Source organism: Ovis canadensis, chromosome 12 (genome assembly GCF_042477335.2).
Source record: "Ovis canadensis isolate MfBH-ARS-UI-01 breed Bighorn chromosome 12, ARS-UI_OviCan_v2, whole genome shotgun sequence".
NCBI classification, from domain to species: domain Eukaryota; kingdom Metazoa; phylum Chordata; class Mammalia; order Artiodactyla; family Bovidae; genus Ovis; species Ovis canadensis.
This window is the reverse complement of record NC_091256.1, coordinates 31,491,892-31,512,560: the sequence shown is the minus strand read 5'-3', so window position 1 is coordinate 31,512,560 and position 20,669 is coordinate 31,491,892. Positions and strand designations below refer to the sequence as shown.

General features: G+C 38.4%; 1 protein-coding gene across 3 annotated transcripts in view; it reads left to right on the top strand.

Moving 5' to 3' along the window:
• GPATCH2 (G-patch domain containing 2) overlaps positions 1–20,669 on the top strand; it is a 201,647-nt gene that overhangs the window by 112,460 nt on the left and 68,518 nt on the right. For all 3 annotated transcript variants that reach the window (XM_069544572.1, XM_069544573.1, XM_069544574.1), the window contains exon 6: positions 1,958–2,025. In XM_069544572.1, the coding sequence (XP_069400673.1) occupies positions 1,958–2,025 (68 nt within the window). The remainder of the gene's footprint in view (positions 1–1,957; positions 2,026–20,669) is intronic.

Genomic DNA, 20,669 nt, shown 5'->3' with positions numbered 1-20,669 from the left:
TCTACATATGATTTCTGAGAAATATACAGTATGATTATTTCTGACTAGATTGAAAGCTTACATTTGTATTGTGGTATAAATTAGTTATAAATTCTGTTTTATTGTATTCAGTTGCATTGTTTTTCTTTGGGCAATTTATCACATGGGTGTATGTGAAATTCTTTCATTTATTAAATTTCAGATTATGTATCTCAAGCCAGAGCAAGACTTAAACATTTTTCCATAAGTGTAGCTGCAGGTAAACAAGCAATTTTAGCCCTGAAAATAGCTTCTGCTTCTGTCAACATGTTGTTTATTTTTTCTCTGAGATAAAAAGTTCAGTTTTCTGATATTCGTACCAAGATAAAGTCAGTAAACAAGATTAATATAGTGTGGAAAAGGTTGTCAGCAGCCCTGGCAAAGGAAATAAGTTGCCTGTACATAGAACATACTGTAAACTGAATAAAAGTGTCAGGTCCACCCTGAGATAATGTGATCATGAACCTCTAACAAAGCATGACATAGGCACAGTCGGCTTTTCTCATAGCCACGGTGTAGAAAATGGATTACTGCATTCCAGGGTTACCCACTGGAGGAGCATGAAAACCTCATTCTGAGATGAATGCAGGATGTAGTCCTGGAGTTGAGCCACATGTTTACCTGTGGTGCTCAAACCGTAGGGTTATTAATGTCATCATCTGTGCACATTTGCAGTATTTGCAATTTTTGGAATTTCAGTGTGTGCTGGCATCCCTGTTACCCGAGTGAAAGAAGATGACATACATTTTTGAAAATGTTCGTTTCTTTTCAGAGGCATTTGTTGCCTCATCATGCCTTTCTGGATTCTGTATGTTAAGTGGCACTCCTATAATTACAGAGGGTTGGGTTTTTTTTTGTAATATGATGAAGCATTACGTAAAGCCTTAAGTTGTAACTTTATCTCTTGTCAGTTGTGATTGTGGATTCATTCTTGCATGATGCTATGTTTATGTTCCTGTTGAGAACCCTCTATTAGAGAGAAAAGTTGTGACATGGAAAATAGGAGTAGCTTGCATTATCAGAAAAGTTGAACCTTTAATTCTTTATCAGGTTTTTACTTTGATTTAGAAATAAAGGCATAAAATTTTTTCTCTTGAATGAAATCATTGTTCTATGTAAATACACAGATAATTCCTAACTTTATGGGAAAATTATAAAAAGGACTATTCACTGCTCCCTTGACTTAAGTTTTTGTATGCATTTTTTACATACAGTTGATTTATAATGTTGCATTAGTTTCAAGTGTACAGCAAAGTGATTCAGTTATATATATTTATATGTATATATTCTTTTTCATTGTAAGTTATTACAAGATAATAAATATACTTTCCTGTGCTATACAGCAGATCCTTGTTGCTCATCTGTTTTATGTAGAGCAGTATGTATATATTAATTTGTATGCATTTAAGTGTGTGCATTATAATACATGTCATTTACATTTAAGAATTAAATACAAAGATGTTGTTCCTAGGAAATACCATCTTCTCAACACTAATTAAGTAAACCTCTTTTTTTTACATACAGTTAAATAAGCTTGCATTTGTTCTTGCCTGGAGAATCCCAGGACGGCAGAGCCTGGTAGGCTGCCGTCTGTAGGGTTGCACAGAGTTGGACACGACTGAAGTGACTTAGCAGCAGCAGCAGCAGCATTTGGAAATGAGATTCAGTGGTCTAGTTCTTCAGAAAGTTGTTTTTTTCTGTTATAAAGATACTTTTTAAATAGTCTTAAAATTCTAGCAGAGGAACTATGCTAGACTAAAAGAGTAGTTCATTCTTACCAGGAATTTAATTATACTTTTGGTCCATGCAGTTGTGTCTTAGATTTTGAGAACTGTTACATTCTGCATTTCAGAGTGGATGTCTTCAAATGAAAACATCCCTATTATTCACTGCCTTTTACAGACTCACCTGTGACTGGTTTTGGTTTTAAATCTTTCAGGTGACAACTCCTGGCCCAGTCAGCAACAAGAGAATGGTTCACTTTTCTCCAGATTCTCATCACCACGAGTGAGTGTGCACTGTATTTGTATAATCTTGTTGGACTATTCTGCATCTTTTTGGGGGGAAATTGGTAACTATTGCTAGTAAAGATGGTTTAATTTAAATACACCTTAAAAAAGAGTAATACACATCATATGCCAATAACAGTAGTCCAATGGAACAATTTAAATGAAACGCATGGCAGAAATTTAAAGAAAGGTTTTTAAATAGTCACTGTTTTACTTGTGATAAAATTTGAAATTCATGTGTTCTTGAAATTCATATATTATCTTAAAGCATTTACACTTTCATTACATTAAGTAGCATCAGGCTCTCACTTCCTTCCTCCCACAGCCCTTTCTAAAGTATTGAAATGAAGAGTGAGTGATTCTTTTTCTCATTAATTCTCTACCCTCTGCTCCTGTCCAGCATGAGCTGTGAAGGAACCAGAATGTATTTTCATTTAACAACAAAAAAAAAAGAGACTAATTTACTAGATAATTCAAAAAATTAAAGCTTTGGCTTAGTGAGTTTGGACATGAATTTGAGCAAACTCTGGGAGATACCACAGCACACGTAGCCTGATGTGCTACACTCCATGGGGTCTCAAAGAGTCGGACTCAACTTAGCCACCGAACAACAACAAATTAGTGAGTTATGGGGTGGCTTTCTAGGTGCTGATTCTGTTTCTAAATATATCTTTGTTGGAAAACCTTAAATAAGTTGTGTATTTTGTCCCAATACCCTATGTCTCCCATGAAGCTGGTTGAACTTGAGAAAGGCCATTAAAGTATGGAATGATATGAATTAATTATTGAATGAATTTTTTTCTGAAAAACAATTATATTAGTACCCACTAGATCCTATTTTTTTAAATCTACTTTTGTAAAATAGGAGTGTAATTGCTTTATAATATTGTATTAGCTTCTGCTGTGCAACAGTGTGAATCAGCTATGTGTACACATATATCCCCTCCCTCTTAAATTTTTTAGCTTAATTTATAAATTTTGTTAACATAATTTATGTGGTATAAGATTATTTATATAAATTATTTTTATACATTTATTTTTTTAGCTTATAATATCACAATCTTCCCTTTTAATAGCTTATCTTATTCATTTTTTATTATCCTATAAGACCTTCTCTCTTTTTTTTCCCTCAAACAGAAAAGAAAAATGGATAAAGCATTTTTTAATTTCAAAATGACAACCATTTGTATGTTTCATTTCAGTCTTTGTTCTGGTATAAAACCAGTACTCAAGAAAACAGATCTGGAGTTATATTTAAATCAAAAATTACATTTGATAAAAATTTTAAATGCTCTGAGGCCAAACGATCTCTTTATCACCATCATAGCCCGGTACTAGTTACTGAATGAGTGAGGATGTGGAAGTTTGTATTTAAAATAGGACAAAATTGGTAATGTCAGTCGAGTGTTTCGTCTCAAATTAGCAGGTATGACCCTCATTTATAATATCCTGACATCCTTCCACACCCATCTCCCAGTGGTTCTCAATCAATTAAAAACGAGTTTCTGGGAATGGAACTTAGATGCCACTGTTTTCAGAGTTTCCCAGGTCATCCCAGTGTGTTTCATTACCATTCTCTCAGCACTCAGGATAATGTTGGTCAATGACTAAAGTGATCTAAAATGGTCATTTTACCACCTTGCACTCTACATGTGACTAGTCCACTTTATTTTAGTAATCTCATTCTGACCTCCTCTTTTCCATATCCTGCTCCATTATTTTAATTAAAACTCCATTATATTATATACGTTTCTTTCTGCCTCTGCTCTCTCACTATTTCAGTACACACTACTTACTTCTGCTACTTAATTTCAGTTCTGATCCTTTTATTCCCCTATGAAAACTTCCGGTATTCTTCTTGACAGTAGAGAAACCTTAGCATATGATTAAACACCTTCCGCATTATGGCTCAGTTTCCCTTCAACTTGTCCCCATTGCCTCTCCCTCGGAACACCCGTGTTCCAGCTGTCTGCCTCTGTTCCCTGAATATAACGTACTCTGCTTCACTGGCTTCTTTCGCCACTGACTTTCTTTGCTCATTTCTTCCTACCCATATCTGTCAAAACCTTATTTGTTATTCAGGGCTGTTTGAAAAACCATTTATTTATAAGATGTACTAGGTGCAAGTAACAGAATGTGAAATTAACACTAGCTCAAACCAAAAGGTTTTTTTTCCCCCCTCACATGAAAAGTTAAGAGGAAAAAGGTTCTAGAGTTTGCCACTAACCATAAAGGTATTATCAGGGGCCAGACTGTTTCTCTTTTTCTGTTTCATCATCTGTATTAGTGTACTATTAGGGGTATTGTAACAAAAGGCCACAAACTGGTGGCTTAAAAAACAAATGTATTGCCTCATAGTTATTTTCTTTTTCCATACTTTTTATTTCATGGCAGAATAACATTCTTCTTGTGTTCTTGTACTCTCCCTTTAATTTTCTTAATTTTTCTTTAATTTTCTCCCTTTAATTTTTATTAAAAAAATTTTTTTCATTGACGTATAGGTAACACACAGTGATGTATTCATTTCAGTTATTGAAGAGGCTGTTTTCTCCCACTGTAAACTCTCACCTCCTTTGTGGTAGATTAATCGCCTGTGTAAGTGTGGGTTCATTTCTGGGCTCTCTACTCTGTTCCCTTGATTTGTGTAATTGTTTTTGTACTGTACTGTTTTGATTACTATAGCTTTGTAGTATAGTTTGAAATCAGGGAGCGTGAATCCTCCAAGGTTTGCTCTTTCTTCCTTAAGAGGGCTTTGACTGCCTCACATTTCTGAAGGCTGGAAGTTCACGATCGAAGCGTCAGCAGGGTTGGCTCCTTCCAAGGGAACCAAGGGAGAATCTGTTCCTTGTTCCCGCTTCGCTTGTGGTTGACTGGCAACCTTTGTCATTCCCTGACTTTTCTGCATCACACAGCCTGTGCCTCCCCCTTCCCACAGCCTTTTGCCTGTGCCTGTATCTGTGTCCAACTTTCTGCTTTTTGTAGTGACACTGATACAGATATATAATAGCATTTTATAAGGTTGTATTGAATTAGGGCCTACCCTAGTGACCTCATCTTAACTTGATTACCTCTGAAAAGACCTGATCTCAAAATAAGATCATGTGTTTTTGTACTGGGGGTTAGGACTCCAACATATCTTTCAGGGGGGTGCATTTCAACATAACCATCTTCCTGGTTTTTTCTCTTACATACATATTTACTGCCTCATAGTCTGAAGATGGTTCCACATATGTCTGCATTCAAGACAGGAAGAAGGGGAAAGACCTTTCCTCTTTCCAAGCAGCTTTCCTCAAGATGCAAAATTATTTTTCAAAATCACTCACCCACCTTCCCTTAATTCTCGTTGGCCAGAACTGGGTTACTAGGTCACCTGTAGTTGCAAGGGAGTTTAGGAATATAGATGTTTAGCAGAGGTTTAAATCAGGCATGATAGGTTACTTGAGGATGGCACATGAAAAAATGGAAGTGAAAGTCTTAGTTGCTTATTCGTGTCCAACTCTTTGGGGCCCCACGAACTGTACCCCACCAGGCTTCTCTGTCCATGGAATTCTCCAGGCAAGAATACTAGAGTAGGTATCCATTCTCTTCTCCGAGGGATTTTCCTGACCCAGGGATTGAACCCAGGTCTCCTGCATTGCAGGCAGATTCTTCCCCATCTGAGCCACCAAGAAGCCCTGTAACAAAGTAAGGATTAGGAGAGGAAACTATCTGTTGGATAGAGCTAACAAAATTTGTCATATTTAGCTCATTGGCTCACTCTCTTCCTTCCATGCATACATACCGTGTGAAATGCCTTTTTTGCCTTTTCCAAAGAAGACCACTTCAGAGTCTCGTCCAGTTACTTATCTATATCAAAATCTCATCGAAGTCCTCCAAGTGACATGAAATTTCGATCAGATCTGGCTATGGCTCCTTGTAGTATGTGGTATGTAGTATAAATTAAAGATGCCTGCATACAAAATATAGAATTGCAGAAAATACAGGGTACTTCACAAAAGTTCTAATTTACTGAAGAAAGCACTTAGTACTCAATTTTTGCCACAACACATACATCCAGTTTGGCAAACAGTCCTGATTTGCTTTCTTGGAGGACTTCCTTGTATTTATACTGTAAGATCACAGCTGATCTGTCCATTGCAGCAGACAACCTTTAAGGATGCTACACAGTTTTTGCAATACGTTTCTCTTTTCCTTTTCAGCTTTAATGAGGTATAATTTACAAATAAAAACTTGTAAAGTATTTAAAATGTACATCATGATAATTATATATACATACATACACATTGTGAAAGAATTCCCACCATCAAACTAATATATCCCAATTCACATATTTACTTTTTTCTTTTTCCTGGTGAGAACATTTAAGATCTATGGCCTAACTTTCAGTCATACAATATTAATTACAGTTGCCATCAGTGTCCATTAGCCCCTCAGGCTTTATTCATCTATAACTGAAAGTTTGTGCCCTTTTATCAGCCTTTCCCTATTTCTTCCACCCTACTCCTCACTCCAGCCCCTCTCAACCACCATTGTAGTCTGTTTCTACAAGTTCATTTTTTTTCGGTAAGATTCCATATATAAATGATATCATGCACCATTTATATTCGTCTCTCTGGCTCATTGCACCTAGCACAATGCCCTCCAGGTTCATCCATGTGATCACAAATGGAATTATTTCCTTTGGTTGTTTCCATGTCTTTGCTATTGTAAATAATGCTACAGTGAATATGAGGGTGCTTATATCTTTTCAAGTTAGTGGGGGAAAAAAATTTGTCAAGCTAATGATTTTGCTTCCTTTGGATAAATACACAGAAGTGGTACTACTGGATGGTATAGTAGTTCTATTTTTTAATTTTTTGAGAAACATTTATATTATTTTCCATAGTGGCAGTGCCAGTTGCATTACCACTGCCAATATAAAAGGGTCCCCTTTTCTCCACATCATCACCAGCATTTGTTTTTCTTGTCTTTCTGAGGATAGCATCTTAACAAGTGTGAAATGTTCTTATTATGGTTTTGACCTACAGTCCCCTGATGATTAGTGATGTTGAACACCTTTTCATGTACCCATTGGTCATTTGTTTGCCTTATTTGGAAAAAACATCTATTCAAATTCTTTGCCCATTTTTTAATTGTGTAATTTGGGGTTTTTTTTTGCTACTAAGTTGTATGACTTCCCTGTGTTGTTTATCTTGGATATTAACCTTTTATCAGATGTGAAAGTGAAGTGGAAATGATAGTTGCTCAGTCATGTTTGACTCTTTGCAATCTCATGGACTGTAGCCTACCAGGCTCCCCTGTCCATGGGACTCTCTAAGCAAGAGCAGTGGAGTGGGTTGCCATTTTTTTCTCCAGGGGATTTTCCCAACCCAGGGATTGAACCTGGGTCTCCTGCATTGCAGGCAGATTCCTCACCGTCTGAGCCAGCAGGGGAGCCCATTATCAAATATATGATTGCAAATATTTTCTCCCGTTCAGTAGGCTGCCTTTTCATTTTGTTGATGCTCTCTTTGCTGTCATAGAAGCTTTTTAGTTAGATGTAATCCCACTAGTTTATTTTTACTTTTGTTGCCTTTTTCTTTTGGGGTTAAATTTAAAAAATCATTGCCAAGACCAGTGTCAAGGAGATTACCCCCCTATGTTTTCTTTCAGAAATCTTAGAATTTAAGTTTTATGTTAGAGTCTTTCATCCATTTTGCGTGTTTTTTGTGTATGGTGTAAGACAGAGGCCCCATTTCATTCTTTTGCAGACAGCTGTCAGTTTTCCTACCACCACTTATTGTAGAGACAGTCCTTTTTTCACTTTATATTTTTAGCTTCTTGTCATAAATAACTTGACTATATATTCATGAATTTATTTCTAGGCTCTCTATTCTATTGATCTGTACATCTGTTTTTAACCAATATCATACTGTTTTGATTGCTATAATTTTTGTGTATATATATATATATATATATACACATAGATATATATATTCTGTTTGTATAGTTTGAAAATAGTTTCAAATCAGGACATGTGATAGCTTCAACTTTGTTCTTCTTTATCAAGATTACTTTGTATATTTAGGGTTTTTTGTGGTTCCACAAATATTTTAGGATTTATTTTTCTTCCTATGAAAAATGCCATTAGAATTTTTACGATTCTCTTCAATCTGTGGATTGTATGGATATCTGTGCATAGTATAGATATTTTAGCAATATTAATTGTTCCTACTCATGAATACAAAATCTCTTTCCATTTACTTGTGTCTTCTTCCATTTCTTCCATCAATGTTTTATAGTTTGGAGTGTGTAGAAGTTTCACCGCTTTGGTTAAATTTATTCCTAAATGTTTTATTCTTTTTGATTCTGTTGTATATGGGACTGTTTTCATAGCTTCTTTCTCTGATACTTCGTTGTTAGTGTATCCAAACACAGCCAATTTATGTATACTGATTTTGTGTCCTATGACTTTACTGAACTTGTTCATTTGTTCTACTAGCTTTTTAGTGGAGTGTTTAGGATATTCTGTATGTAGTATCAAGTCATCTGCAAAGACAATTTTACTTCTTCTTTCTGATATGGATGCTTTTACTTTTTTTTTCTTGCCTGATTTCTCTGTCTAGGATCTCCTATATATGTGTTAAATAGAAGTGGCAAGAGTAAGTAGGCATTCTTGTCTTTTTCCTAATCTTAGAGGCAAAACTTTCAGCTTTTTACCATTGACTGTGATATTAGCTTTGGACTTATCATATATGGTCTTTACCAGGTTATAGTACATTCCTTCAGAGAAGGCAATGGCACCCCACTCCAGTACTCTTGCCTGGAAAATCCATGGACAGAGGAGCCTGGTGGGCTGCAGTTCATGGGGTCGCTAAGAGTCGGGCATGACTGAGCGACTTCACTTTCACTTTTCACTTTCATGCACTGGAGAAGGAAATGGCAGCCCACTCCAGTGTTCTTGCCTGGAGAATCCCAGGGACGGTGGAGCCTGGTGGGCTGCAGTCCATGGGGTCGCACAGAGTTGGACACGACTGAAGCAACTTAGCAGCAGCAGCAGCAGCAGTACATTCCTTCTGTTTGTTGAGCATTTTTATCATTAAAAGATGTTGAATTCTATCATATGCTTTTTCTGCATCTATTAAGATAATCATGACTTTTATTCTTCATTTTGTTAATTTGATGTATCACATTTATTGATTAGCAGTTATTAATTTTTTGGATGGTTTTTGACTACTGTTCAAGCTCCTCCCTAGTTATTAATCTTTTCTAATTTTCTATTTTTTCATGATTTCAGTTTGGTAAAGTGTGTGTTTCTAGGAATTTTTTCCATTCTTCTAGGTTATCTGATTTGTTAGAGTATAATTGGTTATAGTATTTTCTTAGGATCCTTAGTATTTTTTGTGTGATCAGTTCTAATGGCTCCTCTTTCGTTTCTGATTTTACTTATTCGATGCTTATTGATGATAGCTTTCTAATAAAATTTTATTTTTATGTTTAGTATTATCAAAATATATTTACGTTTGTTCAGTTAATTGTGTACCGATGAGACTAGTGTCGTGTAGGAGATGCTCTTGGTTGTCTCACAAATCTTTGTGATTAGCCAAGCCACCATCTTTGTTCTCGGTGGCTCCCAGTAATTGAGGGTGTGCCAAGATCATCAGTGTCCAAAAGGGAAGGATTACAGGCAGCACCTCAGATGCAGGCTGATTATAAGCCAGATTCTCAGTCAGCAACTGGGAAAGTATGTAGCTAAGCCCCTTCCATGGAGAAATAAAAATGGATGTTTTGCCTCCTCCCTCCGCACTCACCTTGAGGGGACGCTGATTTGCCTGCTCCCTCTGCACTCATCTTGAGGGGACACTGTTCTGCCATAAATGGACATGGTTCCTGTGCCTGTTTAAAAACTGCTCCTTTGTTTGCTGTGGTCCTGTGGACCAGTGAATGCAAGCCCCGTTGGCTGACAGAACCAGGAAATCCAGGGGTCTGTCTCTTGGGTGGCAAGTACAAAAGCAGGGCACCGGACCTGTGTACAAATTCCTTCCAGAGAGGTGCTGGCGGCCTGTTTATATTGTTGCAGAGAGCAGGAGTGAGAAAGAAGAGGAAGTGCCCGCCACGACCTGAACGCTGAGGAGGCTCACAGCCAGCCCCTAGATGCATGCTAAATTACATTCTAGAACCTCAGACAGCAGCTTATAAAGTGTGCAGTCAGAACTGTACCAGGAAAAGACTGGGAGATGGACATTTCTGCTCCCTGTGGGCTAAGCCTTGAGGGATAGCTGCAGCGAGTGCTCACGTGACCATTAAGAACTGCTTCTTTCTTTGCTACATACCTTTGACTCTTAGAACTGGATGCTTTGGGTGGAAGTCTTAAAATTGCCTCTCTTCCCCTTTAGAAAAAAAAAAAAAAAGATGCCCTCTCAGTTCTAATTTTATTTTGGCACATTGCCCCGAGGTTTAAAATCCTCTTGGGTTCCAAACAGGGGGTCATTCATATTGTACTGATATTGATGTTGACAGATTAAATCAAATGACTAAGTCACAAAGCTTAATGCAATTTAACGAGATAGTTTCTAATTCTTTGTTTTCAGCATCTGGTAGATGATTTAAAATACCCCTGAATCTTGAAATCATTGTGTGATATTTTTAGGCATAAAACTCTGAAGGAGTTCAATAATCAAGTGATGGTTTTAACCAAATTCCTTTTATTTTATTCCATTTACCAATTTGTGTGAACAAGATTTCTGAGCACTCAAGGTATTAAAAATACCAATATAATTGATGCCAAAGTAATATTCATCAATGGGTACATGAATAAATTTGGGAAAAAGCTTATTAATGATAGCTTTCTAATAAAATTTTATATTTATGTTTAGTATTATCAAAATATATTTATGTTCATTTGATTAATTGTGTACTAATGATAACTTTTTCAGATCTTAAGTAATTGATGGTTATCAACTAACAGCAATTATTATTAGCTTGACTAACTTATAAACTTCTTAAAATTTTTGTTCCAGTATTATAATCACAGATCTTTAAGAAAATGTTATAGGTGTGTGTGTGTATATATGTGTATGTGTGTGTGTGTATATGTATATATGTGTGTGTATGTATATGTATGTATGTATATATATGTATATATGTACACACACATACACAGCCGTGTGTGTGTGTGTATTCCCTGAAGAAGGGAATGGCTACCCACTCCGTACTCTTCCTTGGAGAATTCCATTGACAGAGAAGCCTGGCAGACTATAGTACATACGATTGCAAAGAGTTGGACACAACTGAGCACGCAAAAGAGCCACATACAACTTAGAAGTTCAGCACTCAGGCAAATGTGTGTGTGTGTGTGTGTGTGTGTGTGTGTGTTTATAGATATACACACAAAGTTTTCTTGCAGAATACTATGATAGGGTAACTAATAGAAGGCTTTCAAGCATAAAATTATATTACATTAGGATATACTTCTGTAAGGGAGTGAATTGGAAATTTAAGGAATTGCAGGAGAAAACTAAACCATGTAAAATTTTCAACTTTTAAAGAAATGCCTGTCCTAGTATCTTTTTTAAATGGATTGATGGCTGGTGTAAAAAGCACAGTGATATTTAGATTCCAGTGTATATATTCAAAGAGTGGTACAATTATTTGACTTTAAAATATCAATATATATATGTAATATAAAATGAATCCTTTACAAATATTTAGATTACAGTGAAAATTTTAGATGTCTGCATAAAATATGCAAGCAGAAGATATTTTCATAACTGTTTCAGGTACTGTGTGCTCAAAAATGGTTGAAGATCACTCTTTTGGAGACCCCTGTCAGGAAAAAATAACAAAATATCCTACAAATAATGGTTTAAACAGGTAGCTGTTTAATATACTGACATAATCAGAAATCTGGAATTAGAAAGTTCTAAAGCTATTGAGGAGGCCATAACAGTATCTGCTACAATATCCTTCAGGAAATCTTTTTTTTTCCCCCTCAAATTCCCACCAGCAATTCTCAGCACCTTCTCTATTCTGCCTTTAGGTCTTTATTTCTACTGGATTATAATATTTGTTACATTATGTTCTAGACTGTAGTTATTATATGCATATAATTCCTTTAACAGACCATGAATTTGCTAAGGATAGAAGCTTTTTCTTTTTCTTAAATTTCTCAAAATATACAACACAATGCACACATCGAAAGTCATTGGCTCGGGACTTCCCTGGTGGTCCAGTGGTTAAAAATCCACCTTGTAATGCAGAAGTCACAGGTTCGATCTCTGATCAAGGAACTAAGATCCCACATGTGGTGGAGCATCTCAGCCTGCACACCCCAGCTGGAGAGAGCCCATGTACCACTGCGAAAGATCTCACATGATACAATGAAGATACTGTGTGCGGCAGCTAGGACCCAGTGCGGCCCAGACCCAATGCAGCCAAATAAATAATAAATAAATTAAAAAATCACTGGCTGTGTGACCAAGGTTATCAAGTTCCACTACTGCCTAGTAATAAAGAGACAACCCCATTCCCTTCCTGATGCTTGCACAGGGCATAGGGAAAGCATAGATGAACTGTGGTTTCGTGTAGTCCTACTACACTCTCCTCAGAGCTGTAGTAACCACCTGAAAATAGTCCGTTAAAATCGTCTTTAGAAACTTCTTACTGGATCAGTTCAGTTCAGTTCGGTCACTCAGTCGTGTCCAACTCTTTGTGACCCCATAAATCGCAGCACGCCAGGCCTCCCTGTCCATCACCAACTCCCGGAGTTCACTCAGACTCACGTCCATCGAGTCCGTGATGCCATCCAGCCATCTCATCCTGGGTCGTCCCCTTCTCCTCCTGCCTCCAATCCCTCCCAGCATCAGAATCTTTTCCAATGAGTCAACTCTTCGCATGAGGTGGCCAAAGTACTGGACTTTCAGCTTCAGCATCATTCCTTCCAAGGAAATCCCAGGGCTGATCTCCTTCAGAATGGACTGGGTGGATCTCCTTGCAGTCCAAGGGACTCTGAAGAGTCCTCTCCATCACCACAGTTCAAAAGCATCAATTCTTTGGCTCTCAGCTTTTTTCACAGTCCAACTCTCACATCCATACATGACCACTGGAAAAACCATAGCCTTGACTAGACGGACCTTAGTTGGCAAAGTAATGTCTCTGCTTTTGAATATGCTATCTAGGTTGGTCATAACTTTTCTTCCAAGGAGTAAGCGTCTTTTAATTTCATGGCTGCAGTCACCATCTTCAGTGATTTTGGAGCCCAGAAAAATAAAGTCTGACACTGTTTCCCCATCTATTTTCCATGAAGTGATGGGACCAGATGCCATGATCTTCGTTTTCTGAATGTTGAGCTTGAAGCCAACTTTTTCACTCTCCTCTTTCACTTTCATAAGAGGCTTTTTAGTTCCTCTTCACTTTCTGCCATAAGGGTGGTGTCATCTGCGTATCTGAGGTGATTGATATTTCTCCTGGCAATCTTGATTCCAGCTTGTGTTTCTTCCAGCCCGTGCTTCTTCCAGCCCAGCATTTCTCATGACGTACTTTGCATAGAAGTAAAATAAGCAGGGTGACAATATGCAGCCTTGACGTACTCCTTTTCCTATTTGGAACCAGTCTGTTGTTCCATGTCCATTTCTAACTGTTGCTTCCTGACCTGCATATAGGTTTCTCAAGAGGCAGGGCAGGTGGTCTGGTATTCCCATCTCTTTCAGAATTTTCCACAGTTTATTGTGATCCACATAGTCAAAGGCTTTGGCATAGTCAATAAAGCAGAAATAGACGTTTTTCTGGAACTCTTGTTTTTTCCATGATCCAGTGGATGTTGGCAATTTGATCTTTGGTTACTCTGCCTTTTCTAAAACCAGCTTGAACATCAGGAAGTTCACGGTTCACGTATTGCTGAAGCCTGGCTTGGAGAATTTTGAGCATTACTTTACTAGCGTGTGAGATGAGTGCAATTGTGCGGTAGTTTGAGCATTCTTTGGCATTGTGTTTCTTTGGGATTGGAATGAAAACTGACCTTTTCCAGTTCTGTGGCCACTGCTGAGTTTTCCAAATTTGCTGGCATATTGTCTAATTCAGTGAAACTAAGCCATGCCCATGGGGCCAAGACAGGTGGGTCATGGTGGAGAGGTCTTACTGGATAGTAGACAACAATTACGACTTTCAGTTGATGACTCCTCTAAGTCAGTATTTGTTTTGTTTTGGAAGATGAACTACAGGAAACCATCTGATATAGGAATCCTCAAAATTTTACTTCATAGAATTTCAGCAATTATATTTGTAATAAATGTGGGAAAATATTTTACAGGTTCTAATGCAATAGCATTTAGGAATTTTCGGTAGCAGTGATTGCATAGTTAATAAACTTTGGTGTAGGGGACTTTGGAAATATCAAATCTAAGAAACAGAGCTGCTGAGCTAGGGAACAGAAACGGATAGTTTTTTAGTTTTGTTTTTGTTTTTTTTTTTTTAATTTTTATTGGAGTATATTTGCTTTACAATGTTTTGTTAGTTTCTTCTGTATAGCAAAGTGAGTCAGCTGTACGTATACATACGTCCCTTCCTTTTTCGGATTTCTTTCCCGTTTAGATCACCACAGAGCACTGAGTAGAGTTCCCTGGTTATGCAGCAGGTTCTCATTAGTTATCTATTTTATGCATAGCAGTGTATGGTTTTAAAGTTAATAGAACAGTCCCCAGCATGAGACTCTGTGGAAAAACTCACCTCACTGGAAGTTTTCAGTGCAGTATATGAGAATAGTAGAGGTAAGTCATTAAAATTTGAATAGTTTCCAGAAAGATATTTTACACAAATTTCAGGTATAAAATAAGATTACTTGTAGAAATCTGATGAACAGCCAACTTTGCCCCACACATGTTAGTTAGATTATGGAGTCTTGGTTTTAAAGGTAAACTCACATGCGCTCTGTAGAGATATTAAAAAGCCTTATAGAGTGTCATAATTATGAAAATTATTATTTCCACTATGCTACTTGTTTTGTGTGCTATGCTTAGTTGCTCAGTCATGTCCAACTCTTTGTGACCCTCTGCCAGGCTCCTCTGTCCATGGGGATTCTGCAGGTGAGAATACTGGAGAGGGTTCCCGTGCCCTCCTCCAGGGGATCTTCCCAACCGAAGGATTGAACCCAGGTCTCCCACATTGCAGACAGGTTCTTTACCATCTGAGCCACCAGGGAAGCCCCTACTACTTGTTTTATATTCCATCTAATCATTGTTTCCGTGAAGCATGTACTTCTGTGTTGAAAGTCGAGTTGTTAGTAATACACGATAATGTGTGTGTGTTCATTCTCTCGGTAATGTCTGATTCTCTGCAACTCCATGGACTGTAGTCCACCAGGTTCCTCTGTCCGTGGAATTCTTTAGGCAAGAATTTTGGAGTGGGTTGCCATTTCCTCCTCTAGGGGATCTTCCCCACCCAGGGATCGAACCCAGGTCTCCCGTGTCTCCTGGACTGCAGGCAGATTCTCCACTGCTGAGCCACTGGGGAAGCCAATCAGTTCAGTTCAGTTCAGTTCAGTCGCTCAGTCGTGTCCGACTCTGCGACCCCATGAATCGCAGCACGCCAGGCCTCCCTGTCCATCACCAACCCCCGGAGTTCACTCAGACTCATGTCCATCTAGTCTGTGATGCCATCCAGCCATTTCATCCTCGGTCGTCCCCTTCTCCTCCTGCCCCCAATCCCTCCCAGCATCAGAGTCTTTTCCAGTGAGTCAACTCTTCGCATGAGGTGGCCAAAGTACTGGAGTTTCAGCTTTAGCATCATTCCTTCCACAGAAATCCCAGGGCTGATCTCCTTCAGAATGGACTGGGTGGATCTTCTTGCAGTCCAAGGGACTCTCAAGAGTCTTCTCCAACACCACAGTTCAAACGCATCAGTTCTTCGGCGCTCAGCCTTCTTCACAGTCCAACTCTCACATCCATACATGACTACTGGAAAAACCATAGCCTTGACTAGACGGACCTTAGTCGGCTAAGTAATGTCTCTGCTTTTGAATATGCTATCTAGGTTGCTCATAACTTTTCTTCCAAGGAGTAAGCATCTTTTAATTTCATGGCTGCAGTCACCATCTACAGTGATTTTGGAGCCCAACAAAATAAAGTCTGACACTGTTTCTACTGTTTCCCCATCTATTTCCCATGAAGTGATAGGACCAGATGCTATGATCTTCATTTTCTGAATGTTGAGTCTTAAGCCAACTTTTTCACTCTCCTCTTTCACTTTCATCAAGAGGCTTTTTAGCTCCTCTTCACTTTCTGCCATAAGGGTGGTGTCATCTGCATATCTGAGGTGATTGATATTTCTCCCGGCAATCTTGATTCCAGCTTGTGTTTCTTCCAGTCCAGCGTTTCTCATGATGTACTCTGCATAGAAGTTAAATAAGCAGGGTGACAATATACAGCCTTGACGCACTCCTTTTCCTATTTGGAACCAGTCTGTTGTTCCATGTCCAGTATATGATAAGTTTCTTTTAATTAAAAATATAATGCATACAAATGAAATATTCATTAAAATAACTATGGAGAGCTACACGAAATGTGACAAGAATCTCAGTCTGACTGAAGGAGAGAAATTAGTCTCTAATGTCTGAGTAAAAATAGCATGCTAACTTTGAAATTCACATTTAATTATTGGTTTGGCTTTTTGAAGATACAAGTATAAAAATCTGCAAAGTAAAAATCAATTTATGACTACCTAGTTTTAAAAAAATATTAAAGGTATCAAATGGATTGCTTTTTATTCACTCCATTTTCCTTTATATACTGACTATAAGTGGTCCAGAATTTTTTTCTTTCCAATATTTTTCTAATTATTTATGAGATGCTTGTTTTTAAATTGAGTAATATAATTTAATAATTGATTTTTACATTGATACTTATATTTTGCAATTATTTCATTTGGAAGTCTAGGAAATTTATGTGAGAAATTGTGGGTAAATCCAAACTTACTTTAAATGCACACAAGTAACTGCTTACAATCCTATGATAAATTCCTTTATAAAGCAGATATTCAGCCTTTATATTATCTTCTGTGTAAATATCGAGTTTGCTTAAAGTAAGATTTTCTCAGATTAAAGGTTAGGGTCACTGGGAATACATTTACATACATTTACAGTTTGTAATTTAGCATCTATGTCTCTATGGTGAAAGTAGCTTCAACTTTAGATTGTGATAAATAAAACAGATTGGATCAATTCTTCTTCTGATTTGCTGTGATTCCCTTGGAATCTTGCTATGTCAAGGACATTCTTAAGCGAAACAGGCTTTTTTTTTTGGGGGGGGGGGCGCCTTGAAAGTTCATGGCAGTGAGGAATGCAAAGACCAGTAGTTCAGTATTCTGGGGACCTCCTCTCTCTCCAAACCAAGACCAGACTTCTCTCTGCTGCCCAGGGCTGCATAGAATCCACTTTGAAGACAACACTTTGAGAATCACAGGCAGAGATAGAACCAAAAGCAGCAAATTTCCTGTGTCATCCTAGGTCGTGTGTGACGGTCCTGTGGAACTCCCTGTCAGTGTCTTCTCCATTGACACATGTGCCTTGGTCTTTTGGCGTCCTCAGTTATAGTTGCTACGAGGATGTAGTTCTTACCTAGCCCTGTGGCTTCTTCTTAATACTCTCTCTTCTCACCTTTATTTTTATTTCCATTTCTTGACCCGTGAAACCCTATTAAAGGATATTGAGTTAGGAGTTTGACTGACATTTCTTCTTCCTCATTCCTAAGCACCCCTAAACATGAATATATTATATACTTGTTCATATTTAAGCATCTTTTCAGTAAAATAGTGATGGTTCACAGGGAAGATGTTCATTGTAGATTATATACACTTCCAAAGCGAGTTCAAATTTTCAATGATAACCTATTTATACTAGTGCTATCCTATAGAACTTTTTACAGTAATGGAAATGTTCGGTATCTGTACTGCTGGTTATGGTAGCCACTCAACATGTGTGTCTAGAGCCCTTGAAATGTGGCTAGTACAACTGAGGAACCTAATTTTTCATATTAATTTAAATAGCCACATATGACTAATATCCATATTATTATTTAGTCACTAAATCATGTCCATCTCTTTTACAACTGCATGAACGGTAGCCCACCAGGCTCCTTGCTTGGGATTTCCCAAGCAAGGATACTGGAGTGGCTTGCCATTTCCTCCTCCAGGGGCGTCTTCTTGACCCAGGGATCGAACCCAAGTCTCCTGCATTGGCAAGCAGATTCTTTACCACTGAGCCACCTGGGGAGCCCCAGTATCCATATTAGAGAACACAGATTTAGACCATGATGTGTACATGGCGCACTAAGCATAAGATTATGCTGCTGAGTCAAAAAATAGAAGCTCTATAAAAAGTAGAAACTCTAAAAATAAAAATCTGTATTATAAACTGCTGTAGCTCTTTCCTTCTGAAAAGCACGTTTTTAGGAGAAGACAGAATTTGAAGTTGGTTTTGTCCTTTTGCATAGATGTAATATTATTTGACTTCTCACAAAACCCTATACATTTCTGCTACTTGTGGTTCAATGCTGTAGGTGGGGGCAAGGGATTCAGTGAGAAAGAATTAGTGTGGGACACTACATCTACAGAGATTTTAGTTCAAAAAACCTTGTTCCCTAAAGCTTTATTATCTACTTCTTACTTAAAAGGAAAACAAAAAAAGAAAACCCCCTTGTACTCCACAGTTACCAACCACATTGCTCTACTAAAAAGAAAGCTATAGAGAGGGCTCCGTAGGTGATGGCTATTCCCATTGTCAACAGGGTGGTGGTTGTTTTTCAGTCACTTAGTTGTGTCCAACTCTTTGTGACCCTGTGGACTGCAGCACGTCAGGCCCCCCTGTCTCTCAGCATGGTAGGTGAGGATTAAATGAAATCACGTGTACCAGGCTTAGTTCTTAGGCATGCCCCAAATGCATCCATGTCCCAGAGGGAGAATAGAGCCCAGAGACCACAGTTAGCCCCTCAGAATCTTGAAAACAGACAGACGGTGCAGCCCTGATCACCCCGGCAGTCGATCAGTTTCACCCTTTTGTGCCCCTTCCTTCCAGGTGTGTCTTTCACTGTTAACCCCCTCGTAAGTCTCCTTGGGAATCTTGGCTCCAGTGAAATAGCTCCTCTATAACATCTTCCTCTTTCCTGCCCTTCATTTCCTCTGCTGTCTTTATATAAATATGACTCTTTAGCTTTCAAGGACACTATTTCCTCTATATTTCCTGTTTTGCTCATGTTTTCGCTAAAAAATTAAGTAACTTTTATGTTTCATGAGGACATTAATAAAGAGGAAAAAAGGAAACAGTACAAAAGAGAAAGACTTCCCCTCCGCCAAATTATAACTGAAGGCAGTGAAGGAGAATGGTGGTTAAGAATATGGGACATGCAAGGAAACCAGAATAGAAAGAGACGTGTGTACCCCAAGGTTCATCGCAGCACTGTTTACAATAGCTAGGACATGCAAGCAGCCTAGATGTCCATCAGCAGACGAATGGATAAGGAAGCTGTGGTCCATATACACAATGGAATATTGCTCAGCTATTAAAAGTACACATTTGAGTCAGTTCTAATGAGGTGGAGCCTATTACACAGAGTGAAGTAAGTCAGAAAGAGAAACACCAAGACAGTCTATTAACGCATATATGTGGAATTTAGAAAGATGGTAACGACAATCCTATACGCAAGGCAGCAAAAGAGACACAGATGTAAAGAACAGACTTTTGGACTATGTGGGAGAAGGTGAAGGTGGGGTGATTTGAGAGAATAGCATTAAGCATGTATATTACCATATGTAAAATAGATGACCATTGCAAGTTTGATGCATGAAGCAGGGCCCTCAAAGCCGGTGCTCTGGGACAACCCAGAGAGATGGGGTGCAGAGGGCAGTGGAAGGGAGGCGGGGTTCAGGATGAGGGGACATGTGTGCACCCACGGCTGAGTCATGTCAATGTATGGCAAAAATCATCACAGTATTGCAATTATCCTCCAATTGAAATAAAGTAATTAATTAAGATAAAAAAGAATACAGGGTGTGGAATTGGACAGACTTAGAGAGAAGGCAATGGCAACCCACTCCAGTACTCTTGCCTAGAAAATCCATGGATGGAGAAGCCTGGTGGGCTGCAGTCATGGGGTCGCTAAGAGTCGGGCACGACTGAGCAACTTCACTTTCACGCATTGGAGGAGGAAATGGCAACCCACTCCAGTGTTCTTGCCTGGAGAATCCCACGGATGGGGGAGCCTGGTGGGCTGCCGTCTATGGGGTCGCACAGAGTCGGACATGACTGAAGCAACTTAGCAGCAGCAGCAGTCTCAATCTTGACTCCAGCCAGCTCTGTGACCTTGAATAGCACTATAACTCTTCCTTAAGGTTGTGAGGTTTGAATGAGATAATCTTCGTATGACCATTAGCATGGTTCCCCATACATATCTGACAGTTATTATGATATTTTCTTATCACAGCCTAGTCTTCTTCCAACTCTTCTCTTCTTATGCTCACGGTCCTCATACAGTAATAAAGATTGCGTTTCCAAACCCCTCCATTTTCTGCATCGTCCTCCTGGAGGCTCCCTATTCTTTCATATTTATTCCATGTCCTTTATTATATCATTTCCAGTCTCCTCACTGTGTATTCGTTTTCTATGCTGCTTAACAAATT